Source organism: Pristis pectinata, chromosome 17 (assembly GCF_009764475.1).
Source record: "Pristis pectinata isolate sPriPec2 chromosome 17, sPriPec2.1.pri, whole genome shotgun sequence".
Lineage (NCBI taxonomy): Eukaryota > Metazoa > Chordata > Chondrichthyes > Rhinopristiformes > Pristidae > Pristis > Pristis pectinata.
The window spans coordinates 25706729-25733086 of NC_067421.1; the positions used below are offsets into that span (position 1 = coordinate 25706729).

Below are 26358 nucleotides of genomic sequence, written 5' to 3' on the forward strand. Positions count from 1 at the left end.
CTGCAAACCTCTGTGTTACTCACTGAGACTATCCTGTGCTCCTTATTCCCTCCCTCTGCAAACCTCTGTGTTACTCACTGAGACTATCCTGTGCTCCTTATTCCCTCCCTCTGCAAACCTCTGTGTTACTCACTGAGACTATCCTGCGCTACTGATTCCCTCCTCTGTGTTACTCACTGAGACTATCCTGCAAACCTCTGTGTTAGACTGCAGAGAAGTTAAAACTCAGGACAAATATTTGCTCTGGAAACAGAGTTAAAGTTTTCAGGTAATTGACCTTTCATCAGATCACTGGCCAAACCTCTGCCTCTCTTCTTCCCCGTGTGAAAGTTAAAACCCAGTTCAAACCTTGTTCTCTCTCATTCTTCCCTGCTAAAATACAACATTAAAGCCTTGTCAAGAAACCCTCCGGTCCCCTAAAATATATTAATATTTGGCAATTTTATTATTTTGAGGAGTAGAAATGTATCTTATGCCGATGAGAACAAATACAGCAAAGTCATCCACTGACCAATGTGCTTGAACATCCCTTTACAGGTTTGCACCTTTGGCTCATAAGCCACTGTAGGGCTTACAATCAGCCCTTGTACTGGACAAGGACAATAAGGAAGAGAACATTTTCATTCACTGTGGGAATTGACAATATCTTATGATCTGATGTAATCTTTTTACATTCCCATTAGACTTGCCCAGGTCACACACTTGTGTCCAGGAGAGAAATTTAGCATTTGATACCATCATCACTGGTTGTTTGAGTTTGTTTTTTTTCACTTTTCAGTGTTTTTCTACTTTTTTTCCAAAACATTTTTTTCTAGCATTCCAGATGGAGAAAATAGGTTTGTATTCTGCTGGCCCAGCAAGCAGAGATCCACACACTGTGGGGAAAATAGGACCTTGGGGCAGAGTCTAAAGATTTACCACAGAAGAAAGGGTAACTTTGTACCTTGGACAATTTGGATGTTCTTGCAGTGCAGTTTTGCATAAATGCAAATGTTGAAAATTTTTACGTGGGAGTAAGTATCATTTTAATTGAAAGATGAGGAATCCTAATTTCAACCAACAGGAGCTATCCTAATTCAATGTTTATTCCACATTAAAATTGGGCTTGATTTCAGTTTCAGCAGACTATGAACTCTATATTTTGGGAAGAGAAATTCATCAAAACCATCCTTAGACAGCTGTATCCTTTCATACCACCACATCAAGTATGTTAAGGATTTTGTTTTTACAAAAAAAAGTCTCCAATAATTTTGTTTCTATGCAAAGTGCATTAAAGATTATAATAAAGGAATGTCAATCCAAAGGAGATATTTGGAGGGATAACCATAAGTGATAGGTTTAGGTGGAAAAGGGAGCTGGAAAAATATGCTCAGGGAGGGAATGTCCTGGCTGCTCCAGCAAATAAAAAGTTAATATCCCAGGTGAAAACTCATTTGAGGATTAAGAAGCATCATTTGTTTTTGTTCATTTCCTTTGAACAGTTCTCTTTTTTGTAAATAATCTTGGAAATGGACTAAAGGTTGTTTGATTTGGTGGGATGTTTGGTGGCAGGAATTCGTGTGACAAAATCTCCAGAAATATGTCTTGGTAGTATTATCAACCATGAGGGAATTTCAGAGTATTAAGACTAAATTACTGAAGGTACAGACATCAATGTTGTGAAAAGATGCACAAGTGCCAGAGGTCGAAGGAGTGAAGTTTGAGAAAAGGGTGATGCATTGGAGAACTAAGGGGGATTATAGCAAGAGGTGAGCTGTGAAAATTGAAGTGCTTATGGATTATAAATCTATATACTTAAACATTATGTTTAAACATTATGTTTAAACAGAGAGAGGTTCACAGAGGGGAAGAATGACAGCAAGAGATGGCATAGGTTTCAGCCTTAATATATTTTAAATGATGTCCACAGAAAGGATGGGAGTAAGGTTGACCAGGTTTTAATTTTTCCAGAGTTATGCAACACGGAAGTGAGTCCTTTAACCCAATGAGCCCATGAAGCACTCATCTACACTAATCCCTTTTTATTCTCCCCTTATTCCCATCAACTCTTCTTGGATTCCACACTCATCTACACACAAGGGATTTAAAACCTCAAGTGCATTTGGCTGATAGGTGAACCATTGGCTTTTGAAAGCTCTGTATTCATGATGGAGGTACAACTTTCGTAAGTTACACAATGTGTCAATGCCAGTGCAAGGTTGCATCTAAATAATTGATCTTAGCTGTCTTTAATTACAAACTGTTTCCTTATACTTACAGGCTTAAAGTTATTTCTGGTTCAGAACTAGCAAAACAATTTATTACACCATACAATTATGCCTTAGTCATTTTGATACATTTTGTCTCACTTAAAGTTGTATACCAGTTCTGAACATAGAGCTAGCAGAACGGCACATATCATTGCCCTCTTGCTTTTTATAAATTGCATAAGATTTTGTATTGCAACAATCATCCATGTACTAACAGCCAGTGTACAGTCCTCTGATCTAAAGTGTGACTTCTAGAACTTCTGATCTCAGATGCCCCATCATATTTATCCCAATAGATGGCACTTAACTTCAATCCTTCTAGTTGTGATCTAAGACTTGGCTTCTGCTCAGCTGATCTGTTGCCTTTCAGCTATCTGCAAAATTACTCACTTCTGACATATTTTGTATCATGTAAAATAGGAATTGCAACCTTTTGAATTTAGGGAGTTACGACACTTTGAAGTAAGATAAAATTGTGATTGAACGCATCTTACTCAATCACTTTCTTTTCCAGAAAATGATATGTATGTTTACTTTCAGATACAAGTATCTATTGCATAACAGTGCAGTCATTCACAATGTGAGAGCTGAACACATCTACAGCTGCAGTTCTTTCATTCACAGTTTCAGCTTTGTTCTGAGTCAGCAAAAGATATCCAGCAGATGTTCATCAATGGGAAGAAACAGGACTTGTCCACATTCATTTGTGAAAATGTTTGTTCACAGATGTACTTGCTGGCAAATGATGGCTTAGGATAGATACGTCACTGCAGATCTACGTCTTTTGAAAGGTATTCCAGAATGCTGACACAGCATTGAGACATCAAAAGATCTGTTGGAGAGGGAAACTTGGGCACCAAGAAGGAACATTATGAGAGCAAGAGGTAGGGGTCTGGATGAGAACAGCGTAAGGGAAAGATAGAAGTAGGAGGAGAGGAATGACTTTAGGGGAGGAATTAATTCAGATTTATGAAACTCATTATATTGATAAATATTTACCTGTTAATATCCTGCTAATGTGCAATAAATTGTTTAATGATGCTACTTAATATGTTCCTGTTTTGTTTCCTGTTTACTGCAATAATGCTGTAATGAAAATAGTCATAGTGAAGCAGTTCTAAATAAAAGTGGAATATATTTATTCTTCAATTTATGTCACTGAAGCAGATTATAAAAGCTTAAAAGTTAAAGGAAGGAGTAGGCTATTCACCCATCAATAATGCCCATCGATTCTGTAAGATCATTGTTCATGCTGTGCATCAAGTCTATATCCTATTTGGCCCATCAGGTCCATGTCAACTCCCAGGAGAGCATTCCATTTCTCCCTTTCCTCTCTCATTATTTCCCTGGAGGCCTGCAGCTTATTCTTGTCTCACACATGTGCCATCAGCTCTCCTTTTAATTCTCTTTGCCATTGACCTAAACTGGAATCATTTACAAAAGACTTACATGATTCCTTTAGTATCCAAAAATGCACATGTGTCAGTCCTAAATACACAGAGGTAGAGAAGTGGGTTTGCAATGCCTTGCAAAACAGAGATTACTTGTCACCTAAATCCTAAATAGCCAATCCCTCTCAACAACCTCTCGACATTTACATTTCAATCCCTCTCAAAACTCTTCCCCACTCTGTCCTTTTTCTCTCTCCTCCTGATCTACCCAACTCCCCATCACCCTGTTTCTTTCCCCTCCTCCATCCATTCCATCTGCCCACACACTCCCCCATTGGGTCTCCTCCCCCTACTGCTTCCAGCTGCCCACCCTGCCTCCTTTATTTGATTTCATTTTCCACCTTTCCTTCCTATCAGATTCCATCATCTGGAGCCCTTTGTTGCTTCCACCTATCACCTCCCAGCCGCTGTTACCTTTTTCACTCCGTCTATCACCCCTCCTCACATGGATCCACATATCACTTGCCAGCTCTCGCTCCACTCCTTCCCCTTAACTCTTTATATTGGCTACCTCCCCTCTATCTTTCAGTCCAGATGAAGGGTCTTGACCCAAAATGTTGACTGTCCATTTCCCTCCACAATTGCTGCCTGACCTGCTGTTCCTCTGGCATTTTGACTGTTGTTCCAGATTCCTGCATCTGGAGTCTCTTGTCTCCTCTCAAAATCTTGTTTGTTTCAATCAGATCACGTCTCATTCTTCTTGATTCCACCGAACATCGGCCAGTCTTGCTTAATATTATGCCATGGGACCAGCTCCTTATCCTGAAGCCCACTTTTGGTGCTCTTATGCCCAGCTAAGGTCCTTCTTGCTCTGACTGTGGAATATCTTTGCTAAGTCAAAAGTGAAAAATTGTGAACATCTAAAACACACATTCAGGTTTTGTCATTCAATGCTGGATCTGATTGGATCCCAGAGGATTTCCAGGCCATGCTGTCATCTGTGAAAACTATTCTTCATTCCAGGATCATTTCCATTACCAGATGTCACCAAGAAACTTTCTTCTCTGCTCCTTTCAGGAAGTTTTTCTACTTCTTTGTCACTGAGCGAGTCCACTATTTCTAATGCATCCCTGCAAACCCTCTGCCCACCTTTCCAAGCTTTCCCCAGCTGCAGTCCATCCACTGTGGCCACTCCCTCCAACAATTCACCTTCAACTCCCCGGTATTCCTCATGTTACTTATCAACACCGGTGTTTGAAAATACAATATCGTGGACAACACATCTGATGACACCTAGATCAATCTTACCACCGACTTCTACCACTCCACTGCCTTTGTGTTAGGCTGTCTGACTAATATTAGATGAGCTGGAATTAGCTTCAGTTAAAACTAAAGGTGTTTTCCTTCAAACTGTATCAGAGCAAAGAGTAGACAGAAGTGGCAGAGAGAGAAAAGGTGGTGGGAAGGGAAGGTCAGGAGAGGGAGGAGGGAATCCTTTGGTTCAAACTCTGCCTGAGGGATGAGTACCTGAAATATACTGCCTGAAAGAGTCGTGGTAGCAGAGTCGCTGACAGCATTTAAGAAGTATCTAGATGAGCACTTGAAATGCCAAGGCCAAGTGCCGGAAGTTGGGATTAATATGATGGGTGCCCAGTGGTTGATGTGGATACGGTAGGCCAAATGTCCCATGCTGTATGACTCTGTAACTGTATGAATATAAGAATGTTGATACCATCAAAGGAGGCAACCTGCTAGATTGGTGCCAATCCATCACTTGGGTTATAACGTGTGGTGATTATAAAAAAAGTATTGCGGCAAATCAACACAGCTTTTTTGACTGCACAGCTTCAGAAGGATGTTCACACCACTTAAAACAACAAAATGGCAACTCATATGAACACCTTCAGCTGCAAATTTCCAAACAAGTTGTGTGCGATCCTGACTATACATTTTATAATTGTTTGTTTGTCAATGCTGAGCCAAAATCCTGCAACTTGCAACCTAGTATATTGTGGGAGCATCCTCCCACATAGAGACTTCAGCAGCGCAAGAAGCTAACTGGCTACCAGACTACCACTTTCTCAAAGATAAGTGGAGAAGGCAAATAAATAATGCCTTGCTGTATGCATGCTTATCCCCTGATTCAATTAAAAAAATTACCTCCCCTCTCATCCCTCCTCCTCTTCTCAAAACCTCTCTGTCTCCCCACACCACCTTTTCTTCTCCTAATCTCCATTCTCCACCACCAATCTCCTTATCCGCCCTCCACTCCCTTCTTCCCTTTACCCCTCCCATTCCCCCTTCTCTCCATGTACTCCCTCAAACTCCACTCTCTCCTAACACCCAGTTCTCCCCACTCCCTGACCTACCCTGCTCCACCTACTCCTCGTGTCTCCATCTCCCCACCGATCATCTCCTTTCTCTCAATGATCCATTTTTGCCTCCTACTGATCCCACTTTTCCTTCCCTTTCTCTCCTCATTCCTTTTCATCCTCATTTTCTCCCCTGTCCCTCTCCTATCGTAATCAATGTTCCGGCTCCATACCTCTTCCTCTCCCACTCCCTCTTCTCCAGTCCCTCTCCCCAGTCAGCCCTTCCTTGCTCTCTCCCCTAAAGTTCATTCTCTCTTTTACCTTCCAGGTCTTCACCTCCCTGCCTTCCCCTCGGCCCCCCTTCAATCTCTGTACCAATTCCTCACTTAAAATGCTTCCCTCCCTTCCATGTCCACTTCACACTCCACTCCCCTTCCTCCCTTTAAATGCCACCCTTTCCTCTTTCCAATTCTTTAATTGCCATTCGCTCTTCACCCTTCCCCTCCACCCCTTCCTCTATTCTCCTTGCCTCTCCCTTCCTTGCCCCTTCCTCTTCCCCATTCTCCCCAGTCCTTCAACAAACCCTCCCCTACCACAATCCATCTTCCCACCCCGTCCTGTCTTTCCCCTTTGCCCCTTCTTTCTCTCCTCTCCACCCCTTCCCTCATCCCCTTGCACCCTTTCCTATTCTCTCACCTCACCTCTTCCCTCAATTCCTTCTTCTGCCCTCAACTCTCCTGCCCTCATTCTCTCACTTCATGCCCTTCCATGCACCCTGCTTCCCCCTTCTTCCCTCCCACTCCCCTCCCACTCCCTCCTTCACCACCCTCTCCCCTTCCTGCTTCAAACCTTTCCCTCTCCCTTCCCTCTCTTGCATCTCCTCAATCCCTTCCCCATCCTTCTCGTCCCTTCAGACCCATTCCACTCCATCCTCCCTCCCCCACCCAGTACTCTTCTAGTACCCCCTTCCCACCACTCCTTTCCCACTACTACCTTCCCTCTCTCCCCAACCCTTCCCTTCCCCACTAGCCCCACCTCTTTCTCCCCCCCGCCATTCATTCTTCTTTGCCCAATCCCTCTCCCCATTTTTGTGCAGTTTACACGTTTACTTATGTGTAAAATTCAGTGCTGATGCAAATATAATCACATATATGTATCAAATAAAGAAATAGAAGTGAAACTTTTAACTAGTTTATTAAATAACTAAAAAGTACGAATTACGTGGACAGTTTGGTGATCCTGGCACAGTTATTAGCATTCCAGGTAACGATGCACAATAGCCACCGATAGATGAATACTTCACAGCTCTCTCTCTCTCTTCCTGCCTTCCCTCGTGCAATTTAAAAACAAAACGAAGTTTAACTTTCGACTGCTGGGAACGAAACTAAAACTTTAACGCGTCGAGCGCCTAGAAGTTAATCATTATCAATGTCAACAGGATAAGGTGAGTTTCTCAAAGCTAAGTAACATTATTGAAATGAAGACTTTGAAACTCGATAAGAAATTGGTGTGTCGCATTAACGTTCTTGGGGGACTGCCCCCTTTTTGGACGCTTTTGATTAAGCTGCAGATGCAGTGTGTGTGTTTAGTATTTAGCTTTTCAAACAATATAAGTGTGTGTAACTGGTTGATTCGCCTCTACATTTCGGGGTGGGGGCGTTTAATGGGAATCTGCCCTTTCAGGGGGCAGATGGTATTTTCTTTCAGTTAATACTCGGATTCTGCCTTCACGGAACTGCATGTAGAGGCCACTGTTGGCCAACAAATTGGGGTTTAACTCCTGCTGAACTCGCGAGTTACGTAACGAGATGATTGGCCGCGCCGAGTCCAAGCGGAGCCCAATGAGTGATCGCTGGCCGCGAGAAGTGCAGAAGGTGAAAGATAAGTGCGCCTGTTTTGTGTCGCAGCTAGTGCTGCTTAAATGTTGACGGAATCGACCCGAGCCCCATTCAACTGTCTATTTGTCAGCGGAAATGATGGGTTCAGCTTTTTTTTCCGCGCTTGGATTTCCTTCCTGAAATAGCAAGGTTTAGACAACATGGGTGAGCGAGGTCGTGAAGAATTCTGCCGCAGGTAGCGACTGCTTTTGTGTGTGTGTGTGTGTGGAGAGAGAATCTCTTATTGTTTACAAAGCGTTTGTAGCGGGTTCCTGGCAGGGCGCTCGCTTACCACTTCATCTCTGCCTGTGAGGAACTGGGATAGCAGTCGCATCGCGCCCGTTGCCGACTGGCTCCCTGAAATGTTTTGAAGTGTGGGTTGAAGTTCTAAACAAAATGTTGCCACGGGAGCTGTGCTGACCGGCCGTAGTGTCGGTACCGTCCCAATAAACGCGTGCTGAGGCTGGTTACTGTGACTCACGCGTTTCGCGGCTGTAGAGACCACATGGTGGTGTCAGAAGTTTGGAGCTCGGCTCGCCGCCGCTACTGCCTCCGTACTCCGGGAGAGATCAAGGGTCGGGGAGGGCTTGTACCACGGGGGAGTCACTGCCTTATTTTAAAAGCCATGCTCGCCAGCATCGCATGGATGGTGCTCTGCAAAACACGGATTTCCCACTGCTGAGGCTGCAAAAGTAGACCGGGTTTGTCAAAGGCATTGGTCAGGTGAGCGATTTACACAGGGCTGCGCTCGCCGAAGCACGAATGGATGAGTGCACGGTTGCAACTTTTAAACGAATTAACTGCTATGTCTTCAAAGGGTAACTTTAAGCAAACTATCACTCAAACGTAAACCACGTTTAATCTTCCTGAAAGGTGCCTGATTTAACATGTTGCTGTATCTATCACCGTCACATGGAGCTCTTTTTAAGATGTTCAGAATTTGAAAGCCTACTTCAATCGCAGATTGTACCTCAGAAACTGAGGCTCAGTTGTGAACGAGACGGGGCAAAGTTTTAGAAATGTAGTACTGACTTTTGCCTAATTGTGGCAATTTACAATAATCAGCATATCGATTGTGGTGGAGGAGATGCAGGTTAAACTACGTAAGCACTTTTTTTTATACTGTAAGGACATTTTATACTCTGTCATCTTGTGGTTCATTGAAAACCAGCAAGGGTCTTTCATCAGCTGTCCTGCATCATGCCTCAGTGAGGATCTGGGTGACACTGAACACTGATGGCCCTGACGGAGGGGCTTCTTCTCGTACCCAAGGTGGGGAGTGATGCGGATCCAATACAACCCGGGGACTAGGTCCTACCAATCCATCGCTGCCGGGGCGGGCTAACTCCCTGAAATCTCTGTAGTCTGTCCTCCATGCCCATCATTTTCCTCGGCCCATGTCACCAATTCCTCTGTGCACCTTCTCATCCCTCCTTTGCAGATTAGGTGTATGAACGGAGAGAGACGCTGTGTGTGTGAGACAGTTGATGTGTGAGTGTGTCAGCACTTGGCACAGATGGCCTGCCAAATGTTGTGGAAGAGACGTAGTATTGGTAATCTGCAAAAGCATCATTTGGCTTGAGCCTTGCTGGAACCTGATGTCACTTTTTCATTTTGAACTTTGGGTCAGACAGATTCAACCAGCCCAGACGTGCCTTGGAAAATGGGCAGGTTGTACAACTGACACGTGAAATTTTTCTGCTGAAATCCAAGATGCCAGTTGTAAGAATGTATTTAAGTTTAAAGGTGCTGTTTTTCCTCTTGTCCTGATTTCTATCAGTGGCTCTTGCTGGTAAATATGGATACTGGTTGAGAACACATTTTTGCCTTGGTTATAATGGTCTGTGTGGTTAGGTCACTCAGTGACATTTTGTATCTTGCTTCCAGTCAAGTAAAAAAAACTGGAATGCATTTCCATGGTCCCTAAAGTTAGACTTTTGTGTGTGTATATGTAAAGGGCAATAAAAGCTACTTTAGCTACCACTGCCAGTAATGTTCCATTATGGGCTGTTCTGCCATAGATGATCTACATCGTGAGTTAATTTGTTATTTAAAAGTGCTGGAATACTGGAGTTAGTAATTAGTATTCTTGTTTTTTTTGCAGTTGTAGAATTTGTTGTTGAATGTATTCTAATTGGACATGCAGCGTGGCTTGTCTGACAACTTAATCCAATTACTTCTGTTAAATGCCTTCGGCTGAAGGGTAGTTCTGTACAGAAAGCTGTGCTTGGTAAGGAGCTGAGTCATCCATGGGCTGTCGAGCCTGATAAAAGCATTTACGTAGGGGCCAGGGAAGGGGATGTGGCAAAAATATTCGCAGGCAAACACGTCCACACCTAACTTTTCTGGAGATCTGTAGATGAAGAGTGTTCCAGTAATGTATGCATGTGTTGGAACAGTCACCATAAAGCCCAATGTGTCATTTAGACTTAGCTTTTGTTGGTAGATTCCCTTTTACAGAGGTTTCATCAGATTATCTGTAAATGGATCACTCAAATTAATTTCGTTTTGGTCTGCAATACTTCTAACTAAGAAAAGAGAAGTGTATTTACTGAACTGGTATTGTGTAATTCACGTGTGTGGCAATCTCTCATTATAATGTCTTCTTCCCCTTTGCTGCACAAGAGGAATTTCCCAGCATTGTAACCAAGTTGTATGGTTACACTGTTTCATTCAGGTATTTTTAGAAATAGGTTTGTGAATTGGCATGCATTTGATGACCCATTCCATTGCATCCTAGAATCTTAGAAAATTTACAACACAGCCTATCATGTCTGTGCTGGTTCAGAAAGAGCTGTCCAGCTTAATCCCACCTTCCAGGACTTGCTCCATTTCCCTTCAGGTCACAACTGTTCAAGTACGTATCCAGAGTACTGTTTTAAATGTGAGGGTAAAATCTATGCCCCCACCCCTCCGCCCCCCCCCCCCCCACTGTTTGCTGGTATAGTTTTGATTGGCCGAATGCCTTCTCTTTCATTTCCAGTCACAATGAATTTAATCGGTTCTTTGTCAGGTGAATGGCATGGCATCCCATAATAGCACGGCATTCCAGCTGAGGTAAAGAACATCAGCAAATTGGTAATCGTTTACATGTTGACATGCGTTGTTCATATTTTGGAATAGAATTTACTCTTATCCTGTTGTGCAGTGAAACTGAATGTAAAGTACAATGCCTGTTGGGCACGTTTACCTAGCAGCTTTCTGGTGGGGAAGATTCAGTATCATGTACAGTGTACCCCTGCATTATGGAGTGGTTACATTCCTAGAAAACCATCCCATTTTGTAATTTTTTTTCTCCATAATGCAAACCCTTAACATAAATTGACAAAATTTGTTGTTTCTTTCACATTTGTGTTCATTTAGTTTTTTTGTCTTGCTTAAATTCTGTAAGAGTGCATTTTTATTCCGTATGTCAAATTCTTTTGGCTGTGATTTATGAATTCCGTAAGGATGAATTTCCTTTACTTGAACTGCCCCTGATGTGCAGATGCACTGCTAAATTAACAGGCCAGATTTGAAAATGAAGGAAATGACAAGCCCACCAATGTTTAACAAAAATTATTAATATACCAGATGAAGAGTCTTTTGTCAGATCTGTCACATGAAATGTGTGTGCCAGATTCAGCTTCTGGAATTGATTTAAAGTTGTGGCCCTTGTGCACCAGTAGTGCTGGGTGTGGGGATCTGCAACATCAGGAGCCCCGACTAGCAGTGCAAGCGTACAGTAGCAGAAAATGTACCATGGCATAGAATGGTGTTGCTTAAGTTAAAAGTATGGAGCTCACAGGTCAAACTTAGTACATGATTTGTACTGAAAATGCAGTTTCCCATTCCATTTGTAGTGATTCTGAACAATACCAGCATGTCCCTGTTTGATATTGGGTCTGCCTTCTCTTGGTTGACTTGTGTAAGGGTGCTGATTGGTCACTGAACATCTCTGGGTCTGCTTGCTGACCACCATCTAGTTAGCATAGGTTGAAGCAGGGTTGTGTTTGATGACATTGAATAGACTAACGTTTGGCCTCCTACATGGTTAAAGTAGCAAAGGGCAACTAGTGCCCTTGGATCCTGAAATGACCTGAATCAATACTTTTACTAAAAAGTCAAAGCAGGGGACATTCAAATGGCTTCTCAAGACTGCTCCACCATTCAATGGCTGACACTACCTCAGGTTCTGTGAAAATGGGGGCACTTATTTTTTTTAAAGATTGATCTGGTGTTATTTTATTTTGTCTGATTCAGGTTGCTGTGTTTGACATTTCTTCCCCCTAGTTTAAAGAGAGGAAATAATTGTCCAGATGGCTGGTGCTGTCTCAACTGTGGGCACTGAGTGGGAGTGGGGATTGCTTAGTAGCTTGACAAGATTTTATGAACACATGCATAATCCTTTGGTAATTTGTTATACATGAGTTCTTGCTTTCAAGATGCAAGGCATTTGAGGATTAAAATTTGAATGATAGGTGAAAATTTGCTTACTTGCTTTGGCAATTAATGCAATTTACTTGTGTTGTTGTGAGAACTTGTAAAATAACATGCTACTAATTTTATTGAATTTGAAACACATTATTTTTCCTGTAATGGTGACTCCATCTCCCACCACACACACACTGTGTCATTTCATGAGAGCTGGGTGACTGTATTTGCTCAGCAAAATCAGCAGTAGAATTTTGCCTTGAAGTTCCATTTCTTTATTAAGGTTTCTTGTATTAATTTGAGAGCTTCCTTGTATATGTTGGTATTTTTTTGCCCTTTGGTTTAAGTTTACAACCCCACTCCAGATTGTCAGCACTTAATTGGTGCCTGTATCTTAGTATAATTTTATGGAAGTTTTACACTCATAATTGGTTTTGAGGTGCTATGTAAAAAGTGTTATGTTCTTTTTCATGGTAAGACATTAAATCTCAGACTGTTTTGTTCTGTTGTTTTTGGTAGATGTGCCTTTAAGATCAGGGAGAGCTGATGTTGTTCTTTTAACTTTGTTGCCCCAATGATAGTCTGTGTAATCTAATTTTCACTTTGTTATTTATTGGACCATTCTGCAAATATGTCATAGCTGCTGCTTTTGCCTTCATGATATTTATGCACTCTTCAAAAGTATTCAGTAACTTAGGAATTCCAAGGTTATCAAAAAGCATTATATAAATTTCTCATTTCTTTAAAGTCTTTTTTAAAGTAGCTTTTTTGATAAAAGATAAACCACAGTCCAAAACTATTTATTTAGATAAAACTTTCTCCCCCTCAAGTTTGATTATTTATAGACCAATCTGTCAATCATTAATATAGGTGTGAACTAAAGCATAGGCAGAAGTCCTTTTGAAAATGGTCAGTGAATCCTTGTGTGGTAACTAGGCACAATTTATGGTAAACAAGTTTCTGACGAATGTTCATTGTTTAATTCTGCAAGGATTGCAATAACGTTTATACAGTAATGTTTTTTATATTAAAAAGTCATGAAACCAAACTGGATTGTTTTTAACTATTACAACAGTATTGTGAATCCAAAGAATTTTTTTTTGTTTTATGCATTATTTCTCTAGTTGGTTTCAATGTTCACTTTCCTGTGACAAATATGTAACTTTTTGTAGTCTTGCATGCTTGTGTAGTACAAAAAAACTACTTGTAGCACAAGTCTATAGGATAATACATTTGCTCATCACAGCTGAATTTTTGGGTTGTATGAACAAGTCTTAAATAACAGTTAATATGCTACTAACATTTAACACAGCAGTTACCACCCTGGGACTCCCTCGGGCTGAGAATGCTAAAACCTACAAGGATTCTATAGGTTTTAAAAGCATTGAGGTAATTTAGTTAAATAGTTAACAATAAAAATAAAAGTACAGTTAAATATACTTGGCATGCTAGCTGCTCTAACTGTAGGAATGCTAGCAAAGCCAGAATTCCTGCGGGAGTCCCAACTCCATAAAAGAAACAACCCATGGCATCTTCAAGTATTTACGGGGGTGGGAATGTGATGCACGTTTTAGTGAGTGTGAACAAATGAGGCTTTCATTCAGAAAGTTTGGGAACTACTGCTCTAACACAACTGACTAGATAAGCAGGAAATGTGTCCTGTTGAATAGCTGCATAAAGCTACAAAGATGTAGCAATGTTAAGCAGCAATCTTAATAAAGTTAGTTAATTTGTGTTCAAAATATCAAAGGTGGATGGAAGAACTTCATTACTGAGGGATTAGTAGCAGTAACAATGATCTAACGACCACGCTGTGGGAAGTCCTCCAGCCCTGAAACTTGTCGGTTCTCTGATCTTTGGGGGGCTGGTGGTGAGCACTAACTAGCACCCAGAGCAGATGGACTTAAATTTGGGTCACTCTCTGTCAAATGAAAATCCAGCAAAAGGCACAAGAAGCCAGGCAACGTTGTATTCTCTCAGTCATCTTTTTATGTTGTGCCCCTGGAAATGCAGGACCGCCTTCAAAGGTACTTTTTTTTCCCCCTTTTTCCCCTTGTCCCCTCCCACAAAAGCCCAGTGATGTGCAAAAAACAAAGCTAAGTAATTTCCTTCCTTGCGAGTTTGGGATTATGTTTTGAGATAACTATTGGTGTTTGAATGTCTTTATGCTGACAGAGCAGGTGGTTCTACCGTCACTGTTGACTTATTTCATTCTGAGTGCAATTCTGTGGAGGTGCCTACAACTGATTTGGTTACTTTGTTAATCATTTTATGTAAAATGTTATCCCTGAATGAAATCGCACACCAAAAGCATTTGGATTTATTGTCGGCATTTTCAATGTATTTTCTAGTAGAAACATAGAAAAACTACAGCACAATTCAGGCCCTTCAGCCACAAAGCTGTGCTGAACATGTCTCTACCCTAGAAATTACTAGGCTTACCCATAGCCCTCTATTTTTCTCAGCTCCATGTACCTATCCAACAGTCTCTTAAATAACCCTATCGTATCCACCTCCACCACCATTGCCGGCAGCCCATTCGAGGCACTCACCACTCTCTGAGTAAAAAAAAACTTACCCCTGACATCTCCTCTATACCTACTCCCCAGCATCTTAAACCTGTGCCCTCTTGTGGCCACCATTTCAGCCCTGGGGAAAAGCCTGTGACTATCTACCCGATCAATACCTCTCATCATCTTATATACCTCTATCAGGTCCCCCCTCATCCTCCGTCACTCCCAAGAGAAAAGGCCGTGTTCCCTCAACCTACTTTCATAAGGCATGCTCTGCATTCCAGGCAGCATCCTTGTAAATCTCCTCTGCACCCTTTCTATGGCTTCCACAACAGCGTAGTGAGGCGACCAGAACTGAGCACAATACTCCAAGTGGGGTCTGACCAGGGTCCTATATAGTTGCAACAATACCTCTCGGCTCCTAAATTCAATTCCCCAATTGATGAAGGACAATACACCATATGCCTTCTTAACCACAGAGTCGACCTGCACAGCCGCTTTGAGCGGCCTATGGACTCGGACCCCAAGATAAGTAATGAATTAATATTGTTTTATTTCATCTGATTTAATGGATTTTTTTATTGGGAAATTTATTCTTTATTCTTTTCACAGCTGCTTCATTAAATATGATGCTTTTCCTACATTTTGCCTGTCAGAAATTAACACGAAACTAAAAGTGGCTCTGTTTTTTAATCCATTCAAGGGATGTGGGCTTCACAGGCTGAGCCAGCATTTAATTGCCCTTGAGAAGGAGGTGGTGAGCTGCCACTTTGAATCACTGTAGTCCTTGAGGTGTGGGTATACCCACAATGCTGTTAAGGAGAGTGTTCCAGGATCTTGACCCAGTGATGGTGAAGGAACGGTGATGTATTTCCAAGTCAGGATGTTGTGCGACTTGGAGGGCAACTTCCAGGTGGTGGTGGTGGTGCCATGGTTTTGCTGTCCTTATCCTCCTAGCCGGTAGAAGTTGTGGGTTTGGAAGGTGCTATCTCAGGAGTCTTAGTGAGTTGCTGCAGTGCATTTTGTAGATGGTACAAACTGCTGCTACTGTGCATCAGAGTGGAGTTGTAGGTGGGGTGCTTATCAAGTGGGTTGCTATCTCCTGTATGATGTTGAGCTTTTTGAATGTTGTTGAAGCTGCACATATCCAGCAAGTGAAGGGCACTTCATCACATTCCTGGCTTGGGCTTTGTAGATGATAGATAGGCTATAGGGAGTCTAAAGGCTCAAAGAGCAAGACAAGAAAGACTTGAAAATATAAATTAATTTACTCTCAAAATTGCAAAATTTTCCTAAATACATAACTAAGTGCTATCTCATGAAGAAAGTTTGTAATTCATTTGAGTGTGAATGCAAACTTTTTTTTCCTCTCCTGTTTCCTTTAATTCTGAGGCCAAAAGAATCAATGACATTTTGTAGATTGATTCTTCCAGTCTGCATGGCTTGTTTGCATAGAGTGCGGTGAATTTATCAACTAAATCACTGGAGGAAAGTCCAAAATTTTATAGAAGCAGATTTTGATTCACAGACATTATTCTCAAATGCTGCATAATGTGCAAATAATAGCAATGTAAAATCAAATTAAACATCTTCTGGATGCTTATCTGAGGACTGTGATTTCTTACACTGAGAGTTGATTATTTTTAACAAATTAAATTTTTGTAGATCAAGTAAATATCTTTTTGATTTAATATAAGTTTGTTAATCTCAATGTACTGAAATTTAACTTTATGTAATTTATGTAGTGATGTTTTTAATGTACTGGGCTGCTGCTGCAAAAAACTAACTTTTATGGCATTTGTACCCTGGGTATGTATGCCTGTAACAATCAACTTGAATGGTCTTTGTGAGGCCTTAGTTCTAACTCCAAAGATTTAGTTATTTTCTTTATGGCTCCTACATAACTTTTAAGATCGTTTTCCTGAAGGGATAATCGTGTGGAGGGATGCATTTGCCCAGAGGCGCTTGCTGTGATATGTGTAATGGGCCCAGATTTTTTTTTGTTTACTTGTCATCTTTATTTTGTCTTTGCCTTCCTCCAAAGGACTAACATGGTATTTTGTTTCTTTTCTTTTTCCAGCATAATTCAGCAGTGCCAGATGTTGCAATGAATGGCGACACTGTAGAACAAGGGTCTCTGACGCAGCCACGTAGCTGGAAAGAGTTCTGTGAGCTACATGCCCATGCTGCTGCCAGGGAACTTGCCAGGCAGTATTTGCTGTTTGCAAATGAAAATCCAAATCACGACATACAAGGGGCTGAAAAATTTTCTTCATATTTTACCGATCTTTTTCAGCAGTACTTCAGGAATGAGGTAAAGGAGGGATTTGTTATGAACAGGTGTAGTGTTGTGCCCTTTACAGGAGTACAGGATTACAGGGAAACGGGCAGGAAGAATCCTGATGGCTCTTCTGGTCTGGTTTTACCCAAGATGGAAGCTGAGGTGAACAGTGCTGAGGCATCAGAAAGGGGTTCTGACACGCACCTTCAGTTTTCGTCAAAAGCTCGAAGCTCTGAAGATGTTTCAATCTCTGCATGCCCTTCGCTTGAACGACCAAAAGCATTGACGCAGTTTACTAGGACTGTGGGGGGCAGTATAAGGGGTCTGTTCCGGAGAAAATCAGCAGACTCTACAGTGATTGAAAGAAAAGGAGGAGCTTCTGCAGTAGCCAACTCACCTGAAAAAGAATGGTTGAAAAACCTGACTCATAAATTCACTCGTTCAAGAACTCCATCTAAAGAAGAGGTCCATGACATCCGCAAGGAAGATATATTAAATTATATGGTGGTGGATGACGTAAGCATGGACGTGGGGACACGATGGCAAAAATGTAGGCTGCTTGTGCGAAGGGCAAAGTCCTGCGAGGGTGACGAATACATCTTGGAGTTGTTTGATCCACCAAAGGTACGTGCAGTTTCAGAGTGGGGGAATTTTCTTTGTGATAAGGCAATTGAAGGATTAATTTCAGATTAAACTAAAGTTTATTGTGATAACAGGTTTTGATACTTTTGTACCAAATCGGTGGGCCTGAAGCTGGAACCATTCTAAATACGATAGGCATCTGCTTAAGCAATTGTAAAAATCTACATAAATAAACCCCACAGACCTGTAAGATAATGAGCATTTATCTGAGCTCTCTCACATCAACATCTGTTTTCATATTTGGTTTGGTCTTCTGCCAGCACCAAACAGGTGTTTCTAAATCCAGCATGATAAAGATGTGCCTTTTAATTGTTGTCTATTACTGGATAGGAATTTTGAGTTACCATTTAGTGGTGGATTAAGATTTCGTATGCTGAACTTCTGTGTTGCCATGTGGTAAGATTTGTGCTGCAAGTTGCATGCTGTAGCACATTTCAAAGTTAAGACCATTAACTAGGCACGAAATGTAGGTCCACTAGTAGTCAATTTGCTCAAATCTATCAACTCCATCATTGATTTGATCATCAGGGTGTCCTTCCAGACACATCTGCAGTTAATAGTCTCCACTTGGTCCAAACATTTGGAGTAGTTTGGGTAGTGTGATTCTAGTCCATTGCTTACTGTTTTTGAACCAGATATTGATGTCACTTCCACTCATTGCAGAGCCAGTGCTAAGCACAGGTCTGTTTTGCCAAGCCTTCAGCAATCCAGTATGTTTCTGCTTTGTTTGGTCATTCTTCCTGGTATTATGTTGGGGGAGAAAGGGCTAATGATGCCTGTCTGTCCTCTGAGTCAAATATTGTAGTTACTGTTGACACACCATGTGCAGTTCCTTGCTTTTGAAGACATTTTCTTGGTCACTGATCCCACAATTTACTTCAGACTTCAGTGCTCTTCTCTTCCCTCCCCACCCCACCCCTGGCAGTATCCCCATCCCCCACTCGCCAGCATTAGTGTTTTTAAAAACTGACAGACCCCTAGCCTACTACCACCCTGAAGATAATTTGTAAAAGAAAACTGAACATAATTTCTTGAAGAGATAAGGAATTATCAGAAGTTGTGAGTTTATCTAATTTCCATGTTTTTAATACTTCCTCCAATTTACAGTAAAGAATGAGCCATGAGATATGATACTATAATTAGTAATCTGTGTAGCCTCCATGTTCAACCCATGATTTGTGTAAAGCTGTATCTCTCCCCGCTGCTTACAAACCACATGTACAATTTGAAAATCATACCTTTTTGTGTATAAATTATTTGAGGCACCTGGAATAAAGGATTTTGAAGCACCTTTTGTTATCCTTGAAGTTCAATAATATTTGTTAGTGGATGCAAGAATGTCTAATGATATTTGTGACAGTTGTATTTTGTGTTTACATCAGTGTCTCAAACCATAGTGGTAAGGGTTTGTGCTTATTCATGCTCGTATCTCTCTACTTCAAGGCTTTTTACAATTCAAAGTGGCTGGGATCTGTGCATTAGTTTTCAAGCACGGTATTGGTTGATGCCACGGTTAGTGCTTTGTGTTTTCACATTTGTTCTGGTTTATTGCTCAGTCTTTTGTATGACGGTGTAAAGACTACAATATATAAATGTGGGCCATCGTTTATTGAAGATGGCAAATTGTAGTACCATAAGCCCCTTAAGTATCATTGTATGACGTTGAAAAAGCAATTTTACTAGCTACCTTAAATATTGGGTATTATTTGAATATTCTTTTGAACTATTTAAATAGCCACATTGGCCCTTATGATTGATTTATTTTTTTTCTCCTTTGGTTCAAACCATGTTGAATCACCATTTTATGCTTCATATTTCCCAAGCCAAATCTGACACTTAAAAAGAAATGCTCATCTCTGTGAAAGAATTCAAAGAAGTTAAATGAATTGGTAAATTCTTTACAAATCAATTCTTAACATACCATTTCTTGCATGGATAGAAGCAGAAGATCACATTTTCAGCAGAACTGCAGTTACCATCTGTTTGGATATTTCCTCCTTTGGTTATTTTTAAAAACAATTGAAGGTTATGAGGTGGTGGTGAGGCTTATTGCTTGACTAGTGTGTTTAAACTGAATTGTTCCCTGGCGTCCTTTAAACAGCAGCATCATTACAGTTTTGTGCCCTTCTGGATGTTACATAAATATTTAACCATATGCTTCCTGGTCATTGTGTTTTGTAGGGAGCCACCTCTGACTTTTTTTCTTTCATCTTTCTTCTCCTAAAGACTTGACAATAAATTTCTTTCTCATGTCAAAAAATATACCAAGTTGTCTCTCAGAAGTGTAATCAGACAAAAAAAATCATAAAATGACTGAAAGCTAAGTGAAGGAGTTGGGCCTTAAAAGAGGAGAGATAGATGAAGATGCAGGAAAATTCGGGGAAGGAATTCCTAAATTCCCAGTTAAGATTGCTGAAGGTTTGTACTACTTCTCAGTACCTTTAATCATTTTGCTTTTCCTCCTGTGTGACCTTGCACAATGATGGGTGAGCTATTCAACTACAGAAGGGATTGCAGCTCATCATGCAAGGAAAATGTAGGGAAGGAGAGTGGGACTGGTTGGTCGGTCTGCTTGAAGAGACTGTATGGGTACAAATGGCTGAAGCATTTCCTACAGTAGTATATGTTATTTAACTCCATTTGCCTTTCAAGCAAAGCCACAAAAATTTAAAAAAAAATTCTGATACATCAGTGCAGTAGGAAATAATTGTGTTGCAATGTTTTGTTTTGCCTGTTTATCTGTCCCAATACAAAAGAACGTATAAACATATGATGAGAATGCAAGCTAGGATCTTTTGCTTGACATCAGTGTACTCATTGATGTGTTGGTTTCATAACAACTGCCATAATTATTACTGTGGGGTTATATACCTTGTCTCCTCCAATAGACTTTCAAAACCTTTGTCCTACATGTAACGCCATCAGGGAAAATTCTATGTAAAGTGTTGAGCCAGAAGAATCAGCAGCCGGAACCACTGCCAATCTGCTGCATTTCATGCATGTTGACAAATAATTGGTAGGAGAATTAAGATGGGTATTAATTATTGGGATTTAGAAAACAAAATATTGCTCTCTATTATCTGAACTGCTTAGTTGGATTGCTGATTTGCAATTCCCTTATCCTGTTAAGTGTTGGTTGGGTTGAACCTCTGAGCTGGTTTCTTAAGATTCTAATTCCCATGCCGGCAATCTGTTTTAAGCAGCCAATTTAAATCTGTTGTGCTAGTCACCTTCACTTTGGAGCACCATTTAAAACAAAAATGGCCAGCTGAAGTAAGCAAACACCAAGGACTGCAGGCCTTGAAACTTAAAGAGCATTCTTGTGAATGTGCTGCTGGAGTTGATGACCATTTAAAATTTCAGTAGATGTCTTTTGCTATGAAGACCTGGTTTCCTCAGGAATGTCTAACCAGGATTGTTCCCTGGACAACTTGGGTCTAATTTCCACCATAATGTTTGAGTTTGCTTTGCACTGGGAGTAACTTCATCTTGTGCACAATTGATGATGCAATCTCACCAGACATACAAAGTGAATTGTGGCCGGATGTGCACTGTTGAATTTCCAGGGTCATTTGTACTGTTTTTCCCTCTGGGCTGGGAGGGTGGTGGGGGAAAGGGGGGGATGTATTTGGGGTAGGTGGGGGGGAAGGTATTTGGGGTGGGGGGGGGGGAGAAGATGCATTTCCAAAACTGTAAAAATAGAGAATGCTTTGTCTGAATTTCAAGGCTAATGTGCAATAACATTGGATTCAAATGACTTTTTTCCCTAATGTAGGAGACTGCACAAGTATTTGAATTGTCACAGGCTATGAATGTTTGATTTGTATTAATTTTGGTTTCAAGATTACTCATGTTTTGTGGAAATATTTCCTCCTGGTATATCAATTGTTTTGTCATGAATATATCCCAGAGTTGCTATCCAAATTTTTTTCTTGCCATTCCCAGTTTGGTCTGTGATCTCTTCTGTCTTGTACCCTATGGTTTCCATGAGCAACGATTGTTCCCAGTCTCAAACTTATTGTCCATGTGCAGCTCATTTCCATTCATTGTATTGCCGTCAAACACTCCTCCATTGGAGGACTGCAGAGCAGGTACGTTGCTGCGGCATTAAAAACAAAGAAAATGCTGGAGAGGAACAAAATTAACGCTTCCTGTCAACGACTATGTGCCAGAACTGAAAAAATGTTAAGAGAAGGTCTGTGATGGGTGGGAGATGGAAGAAGTTAGCAAGACCAAAGATCAAACAAAAAATGGTTCTAGAGGAAGTTCCTGCTATTGCTGCTTTAACGTTACCTGAAATCTTTGAACCCTTAGGGCTGTGATGTTCCTAAGTGAAAGTTGAGGTGTTCTTTGAGCTTGGTTTAAGTTGCATTCAAACAGAGTATAGGTGAAGAGGACAGAACAGAATTAGAACTGAGAATTGAAGTGACAGGGTTGTGGATTGAACAGGTCTCCAAAGTAGCTGAACTTGAAGGGCCTGATCATTATGGCACTCTACATGGAAGTGGGGTAGAAAGTTTTTGTGCTTTAAATCACTATGACAGGGATCTTCTAACCCCTGTGAGATGGGAAATTAAAGTAACTGGAAGCTTAGGGGTCACTACTGTTACTTACTAAATGGACGTGTTCCACAAAGTTGTTCCCAATCTGGATTGGTCTTCCCAGTGCAGAGGAGAATGGATTGTGACAAGTGTATAATGTATTGTGGATTGAAACAAGTACTAGTGAATTACGGTTTCACCCAGCAAGTATATGGGATCCTGGATGGTGGGAAGGGAGGAGAAACAGAGTGCCACAGAATTCTGGAAGGGGAGAGGAAGATGTGTTTGATGACAATACATTGGAATGACCTGAGCTTTTGCTGGATAGTGTCCAAGCTCATTACTTACCATGTACAGTGAAGCCTCTGATCTATTGATTGTTATATTGATCTATAATACATTTACAATTTAGTGCTTTTGTAAGGGAACTAAAGTGAAAACCATTATTGGATAAAATTAAGGCTAAATGCTATATTATAAAACAACTTTGACAAATGTAAAATATCTTTTTCATTTGTCTTTAAGCTGTGTGTAGTGGTTTGGCTGGACTGCATACAGCCTTTGACTTTCAGATAAACATTTGATGTTCTCTGTTTCCTGTTGTTCTACCATGGAAATGCATTTTTTTCCCTTTATCTGGATTTTGCTTCTATTTTTGGTGCATCATTCCTTGCTCTCTGACAACAAATAGCAGCTTTGCACAGAAGTAATAAACACAATCATTTACCAGCATTTATTAAGTGCTTCAAATTAAGAAATGGATTGAGGTGAGAGTAAACAGAAAGCAGCTGTACACTAAAACCATGGCCCTGAAAGCTTTACGTGTTCTTCCATTGCTTCCCTTCTATATGTTTTAAAGGCACTCTTGTTAGTTGGGAATCTCATAGAACTTAACAGGAATACCTTCAAATATTACCGCCTAGTGTCTATTTTCTATGTGTTCCAATTTAATATTGAATATTTGAGATGGGAATGGCATGATGGGAGGGTGAGACCACATTTAGTCTTGTGTGGCATCCACACTTGCTGTTTTTTTTAATATCACTGAGCAGTCATGTCTTTTTATCTTTTTGCCCTTTTCCAAATATGCAAGTTTTACTAACAGTACTACACTTGGGTCAAGAGTTTTTATGGAATTGACCTCTTGCAGCCAAAACGTCAAACCCCTGCTAAGGTCTAGACAGCCATGCCCTCTGCTCACACACACCACTGGAAACCATACCTCTCTTAAAATGTATTCTTCCTGAGGTCAAAGATTAAGCAGTTTATCCACTGGGGACTTGAGCCAGCATTCTGAATAGTAAACTCTCTCACCAATATTCCAGCCTGTTCCTCAAGCTTCTCCCTAGAACCTGCAGCCAAGAGTGCAGAAGGCCATTTTAATATCCCTCCAGGCACAGTTTTGCAAGGGAACATTTTCCTGTGTAGCTCTGATGCGTACAGCATAAGGCAATTGAATGTCATGTACTTTAATTTTCTCTGCAGCTACTCAGCTCCTGCTGACCTGATCCTGGTCCTGCTTAAAAGCCACTGTACTTAAAGACCTAGACAATTGCTTCAGTTAAGCAAAAATGCCAGATGGGATGACTTCTATATGTATAGGGAATTATAAATTTTCATTTGTTGCAAATTGATTGACTGCTTGCCACTCTCTGCTCCCCTGCTACCTCCACCCCCCACCTCCCCCAACCAGTTTGTACCAGTGCAGAACAACACATAAACAGTAACCAGGAAACCAGAGTGTTTTTGCACTGTATACAGAGTGTTGCTTTTCAGCCTTTTTGTAAAACTCTGAGCTCTTGCAGTTGAATTTTTTACCTCTAGGCACATTCAAGTTTCAAATGATCTTTTGTATTGGATGTATAACCACCTGATGCATTACTGAACCTTCCATTGTTCAGTAATTCAGTTGAATTCTAAACACTCATGACTACTATAAAATTTCCATCCTGTAATATTTTTATACACAAGTAACTTCCTTTGCTAAATGTTTATTAGAATTTCTATTGCAGCAGTAAACTTCCAGAATCTTATCCATGTCACACTTTTCATCTATAAATTTAACAGGCTGTTGACTGCAGTGACCATAACATTCAAGCCTGATCCTGATAGGTGTGCTTGCATTTCTATAGACCTCTTTGTGCAGTAATCTGGAGTAGAATCCTGGGATGTTTAGAACCTCTGGTTAAAAATGCTACTTTTTGTTTATTTTGATAACATTTATCAATTGTGTTCGGATTTATTCAGAGGATAAAAGAAGCTTTTGAGAAAGTCTATCTAGTAATATGATTTAAAGGAAAAACAGTACACCGAGCAGACGTTTTGGATATTTGCCACTTTAAGTAAGGCAGAACAACTTGCATTCTTGATCTTTTGAACAAAGACCTAATATAGATCAAGAGAAAAAAAGCACACTATTCAGACACAGACAGGACATGAAGCTTTTTCATGTCTAAGAATCTCAGGAATTCCCATTATTTTGAATGGAACTTGGCTACTGGTTTTGTACTGATTCAAAGGGATCAGTACATGATTATACTGAAATAGATTTATGTCTGTACCCTTGTGCTTTGCAATTATGGAGTTTTTTTTAAAGTTTATTCAGAGAAGCAGGTATCATTTAAAGAATCCCTCCTACTGGTTCCCCTCCCCACCTCCTTCCCTTTATTCCATGGTCCACTGTCCTCTCCTATCAGATTCCATCAGTCCTGATGAAGGGTCTTGACTGGAAACAACATTGACTATCCGTTTCCCTCCGTAGATGCTGCCCGACCCATTGAGTTCCTCCAGCTCCTTTGTGTGTTGCTCATCATTTAAAGAAATCCACCTTGCTTCGGAGCAATAAACAAAATGCTGGAGGAACTCTGGGTCAGGCAGCATCTGTGGAGGGAGATGGACAGTTGACATTGTGGGTTGAGACCATTCATCTGGACTGCCCAAATGAAGGGTCTCAGCTTGAAATGTTGATCTCCTTCTCCCTCGACAGGTGCTGCCTGACCCACTGAGTTCCTCCAGCATTTTGTTTTTTGCTCCAGATTCCAATATCTGTAGTCTCCTGTGTCTGAGTGATGGTAGGTGGCAGGCTCCAAGCCCCTGCTGCTGCTGTTTGTAGCTCACTGTGGGGTCAAGCAAGTGACTTGAGCCAGTATGTCATTAGTTCTTTTTCTCTCCTTGTGGTAAGATGCCTTGCACACCGTATGAGTAACCTGTAGAGTCACACACCTATTATGGTTTAATACAGTATAGCACATGGAAGCAATACTAGCAAGCTGACTTGACATTTTTGGGTTTTACTCCAATTACTAAAGCACAGTGCTTTTGTAAATATTGCACGAGAAGCACCAGATTTGTTACCCACATGTAAACTCCCTCAATGTCTTAGCAAGTTACTGTTAATAACCAGATTATGAAGGTTCCAGCTCTGATGCACCAGATCCGAAGTAGGTCGTCAGCCTTTTGAGTTTATCTGGTTTTCACGAGCTAGTGGTTGATCAGCACCCCAACCCCATTTTCCCATGCCAATCAAAAATTTCTTGACCTTGGTCTTAATTGACTTAGAAATGCCTGTTAAAAGTCTGCCAAATTTTTATTAGTTTTGGTTGTAATAGTGTATGACAATCTCTCTCCTAATTGACCTAGCTTTATAAAACCTCAATCCCTCTTCAACAACCCATCTCACCCTGCTGGAGTAAGTAGTTCTCTAGAAGGACCTCATCAAATCTCCTCATTTTAAATGATCTTGTTAGACTGTCCTTCAAGCCAAGCTCGGAAATATAAGCCAAGTTCATTACAAACTGTCCTCATTTAACTCTTAACTTTTTTTTGAAAACCTATTATCATTCTGATGAAACTGTGAATTTCTGTGCATCTCTCCTGAGACCTGGTGCCTGATTTGATGCAAGGGTGGAGACCTAAGAGGATGCAGATGCTGGAATCTGGAGTAACACGCAAGATGTTGGCAGAACTCCGCGATTCAGGCAGCACCTGTGGAGGGAAATGGATTAGTTAACGTTTTGTATCGAGACCCTTCATCTGGGGGGGGGGGGGGGGGTCTTGACTCAAAACGTTGACTGTTCATTTCCCTTCATAGATGCTGGCTGACCCGCTGAGTTCCTCCAGCATCTTGTAACAAGGGTAAC

General features: G+C 41.0%; 1 protein-coding gene across 4 annotated transcripts in view; it reads left to right on the top strand.

Moving 5' to 3' along the window:
• Positions 1-7317: 7317 nt before the first annotated feature.
• The window catches only part of sh2b3 (SH2B adaptor protein 3), a 144526-nt gene continuing 125485 nt past the window's right edge, over positions 7318-26358 (top strand). For 2 of the 4 annotated variants that reach the window (XR_007957700.1, XM_052032415.1), the window contains exons 1-2: positions 7616-7826; positions 16836-17660. Coding sequence is in view for 3 of the 4 variants with exons in the window: in XM_052032415.1 (XP_051888375.1) it covers positions 7761-7826; positions 16836-17660 (891 nt within the window). In the remaining variant the exon portion in view is untranslated. Of the gene's footprint in view, positions 7397-7615; positions 7827-8145; positions 8553-16835; positions 17661-26358 lie in introns of those variants that run through there. The other 2 variants (XM_052032418.1, XM_052032417.1) reach the window with 2 other exon arrangements.